The sequence below is a fragment of the Thalia democratica genome, chromosome 1, assembly GCF_965202585.1.
Source record: "Thalia democratica chromosome 1, ktThaDemo2.hap1.1, whole genome shotgun sequence".
NCBI classification, from domain to species: Eukaryota; Metazoa; Chordata; class Thaliacea; order Salpida; family Salpidae; genus Thalia; species Thalia democratica.
In genome coordinates, this window is record NC_139165.1 from 34,917,184 (window position 1) to 34,919,904 (window position 2,721).

The 2,721-nt window shown below is 31.0% G+C and overlaps 1 protein-coding gene across 1 annotated transcript; it reads right to left on the reverse strand.

Moving 5' to 3' along the window:
• Positions 1–577: 577 nt before the first annotated feature.
• LOC145835492 (spermatocyte protein spe-26-like) lies at positions 578–1,852 on the reverse strand. The gene has a single exon (XM_082943121.1). The coding sequence runs from the start codon at positions 1,850–1,852 to the stop codon at positions 578–580; it is 1,275 nt and encodes a 424-aa protein (XP_082799247.1).
• Positions 1,853–2,721: the final 869 nt, after the last annotated feature.

The following is a 2,721-nucleotide window of genomic DNA, read 5'->3' on the forward strand; positions in this document are numbered from 1 at the left end:
CCCTTACCATCGGTCGGATTTTTTTCTATTGTTTTTAGTTGTTTATGATTTTATTTTTTACTTTATTAATCATTTTTGTAATGTTTTTTTATCTCTGCTACCCCTAACCCTCGAAAAGTAACATATTTTTTAATTGATTTTTAATAGTTTAACTTATTTTAACTATTAATCATTAATATTTTTCTAATGTTTCGTTCTTTTAATGTTTATTAAGTTTTTATTTTTAATTTTATTATCGCTATTACCCTTATGAATTACCCTCGGTCGGTAACGTTTTTTGTTTTTAATTAACTTACATTTGTAGGTTAACAAACAGTTTATTTGTGCAAAAGAGTTTCTCTGTGCATATTAGACCCTTCGTGAAAAATATATTCTTAAATATTTTAAATGTTCGTTTAAAAATTACACTTACAGAAATAAAAACCTGTTAAATGCGACCACTAAGCGACAACTACTAACTTGGTTTAAATTTATTATATATATGTTTATTTAACGATAAAACAACGCTCAAAATATTTTTTCTAAGGACTTGATGTACAAAAATCTTTTTAGTTATCGCGTCGTACACCGCAAAATCCTACTTAACAAAAGTATTAAAAACGGGCACTTTAGCACAGCAAAATTGAACAAAGTCTTTGGTTAGTTCACACGGTTCTTCAGTCCATTCACCGATGTCCAAGTCGTAACACAAAGCTGTATTTCTGTGCTCGAAAAACACAAAAATTTTGTTTCCCACCGACACGGTTTTGTTTGAGTTATTATTGCCATTGAAGTCAAAGCCTCCGCTGTTTTTCATGAGCGCAAAAGCATTAGAGGTTGCATCGAAAACTTCAAACTGATCTGGCCAGCCTCCAATAGCAAACATTTTATTTCTGATCGCCGCTAGACTGTGCTCGCTTCTGCGGAGCACCATGCTTGGCATGTATTTCCACTGGTCAGCTGCATAATCGTATGCCTCAACTGATTTCAAAAAACCTCCCGCGCTATATCCACCTGATACCACAATGTTTCCGTTGAAGACAGTGCACGCAGCTGTTGCTCTGGTGTCGTTCATTTTAGCAATACTTTCGAACTTATGAGCTTTTGTGTCAAATTTAACGCATGCATCGGTTTCCTCGTCATCTTTCACGCCTCCCATCAAGTATATTTCATCCATGAAATTACAAATACAGTAGTGGTTCCCATGAAAATGCAGACCTGGTATAACTTCGCTGCTATTTGTAAACATTGAGTATTTTTCTACGATGGATTGAATTTCACCGTTTTCATTGAAGCCAGAGAAGAAATAAAGCTCGCCTTTACAAAACACGTTTCTAGTGTAAAAAAGTTTTTTTAGCCTTGAACCAATGACTTTGTAACTACTCAAGTTTTTCAAACAAAGCTGATTTATATCAGTCGAAGTAATATCAAAATATTCCCGCGTAGGTATTACGTCTTCATCTTCTTCTTCGTCATTAGAATCTGGCATTTCATCTTTAGGCGATTCAGCTCCGCAGCAGAGTAAAACATTAAACTCACCTTGGGTGCAGTCTCTACTTGTAACATGAGATTTTCCCTTGAAATAGAAATCCTTTTGTTTCAATATTTCATCTGTAATGGTATATAAGTACTTATTTCGGTTGAATAACGACTTCTTTATGTATTTTAGTTCATTTTCCGAGAGCAACGGAATGCGCACTTTTAATAAAAGGTCTTTTGCAAATTTGTTTCTTTCTTTAGTGTTGTAGTCAATCCACATTTCTACCACTTTAAATATCTCTAGCTCTGAAGTTACGTTCAATTCTGAGCATGAAAGAATTTTTGCTACTGACTGAAAATCTAAGTTTAAAAAATCCCCAGTATCAACGGTCATTGTAAAACAGCGTTGTATGTAGCTTAAAGTAAATTTAGAGAGATAATTTAGCTTAAAAATTTCAGTAAAATAGTAAAATGATAATACATTTTCTGTAGTAATTTTTCTTTTTAAGTAGTTGCAAACATTTTCGTCTAAATCTTCACTTTGTAGAAGGTTGTTTGATTTTATTGCAAGTAAACTTACTTTTCGAGTAGAGTAACCTAAATGGTTATTAAAATATTGAAAACTAGTATAAAGTTATACATTTTAAAAACTTTTGTTGTTAATGTTAGTCCACAAAACTTTGGAACTAAACTGATATAGCTTACTTTATAATTAAAAAAAACATCAAAATTAAAACCTAAACACGTACATTAGCTAAACACAGCACAACAAAGCTGCAATAAAACAGCTGCAAAAATTCATTCTAAACACTAAAAATTTTAGTTTTAAAACGCGTAAACAACAAAAAAAAACGTGCTCAAGCGAAAAACAATAGAATGAGACTTAAAAAGTAAAAGGAATCGCGTCAAACAAGATTAAAGGTAAAATAATATACACTTTCAAAAAAAACCTTAGAATATAACTACTAACAATTTGCAATAATCAGTTGTTTAGTTATATAAATATAGAGAATTTCTTGCGGTCAAATAAGAAAACCTAACGCTTAACTTTGAAAAAGACACGAGGTAGAATTTAAATATAAAAACGCAAGCATTTAAATAATATAAAAATTTCACACTATTTTTTAACTTATTGTGAGAACAGCCTTAATTATAAATATTTTATGAATTATATTAATAATTTTTTTAAGTCAAAACATGAATATACTGTTAGTTTTTTTTGTTTGTTGAGCATAATCCTTTTTTGACTTGTTGCATGAAGAG

Coding starts and splice junctions, on each gene's coding strand:
- LOC145835492 (XM_082943121.1), bottom strand. CDS start 1,852: ATGACCGTTGATACTGGGGATTTTTTAAACTTAGATTTTCAGTCAGTA.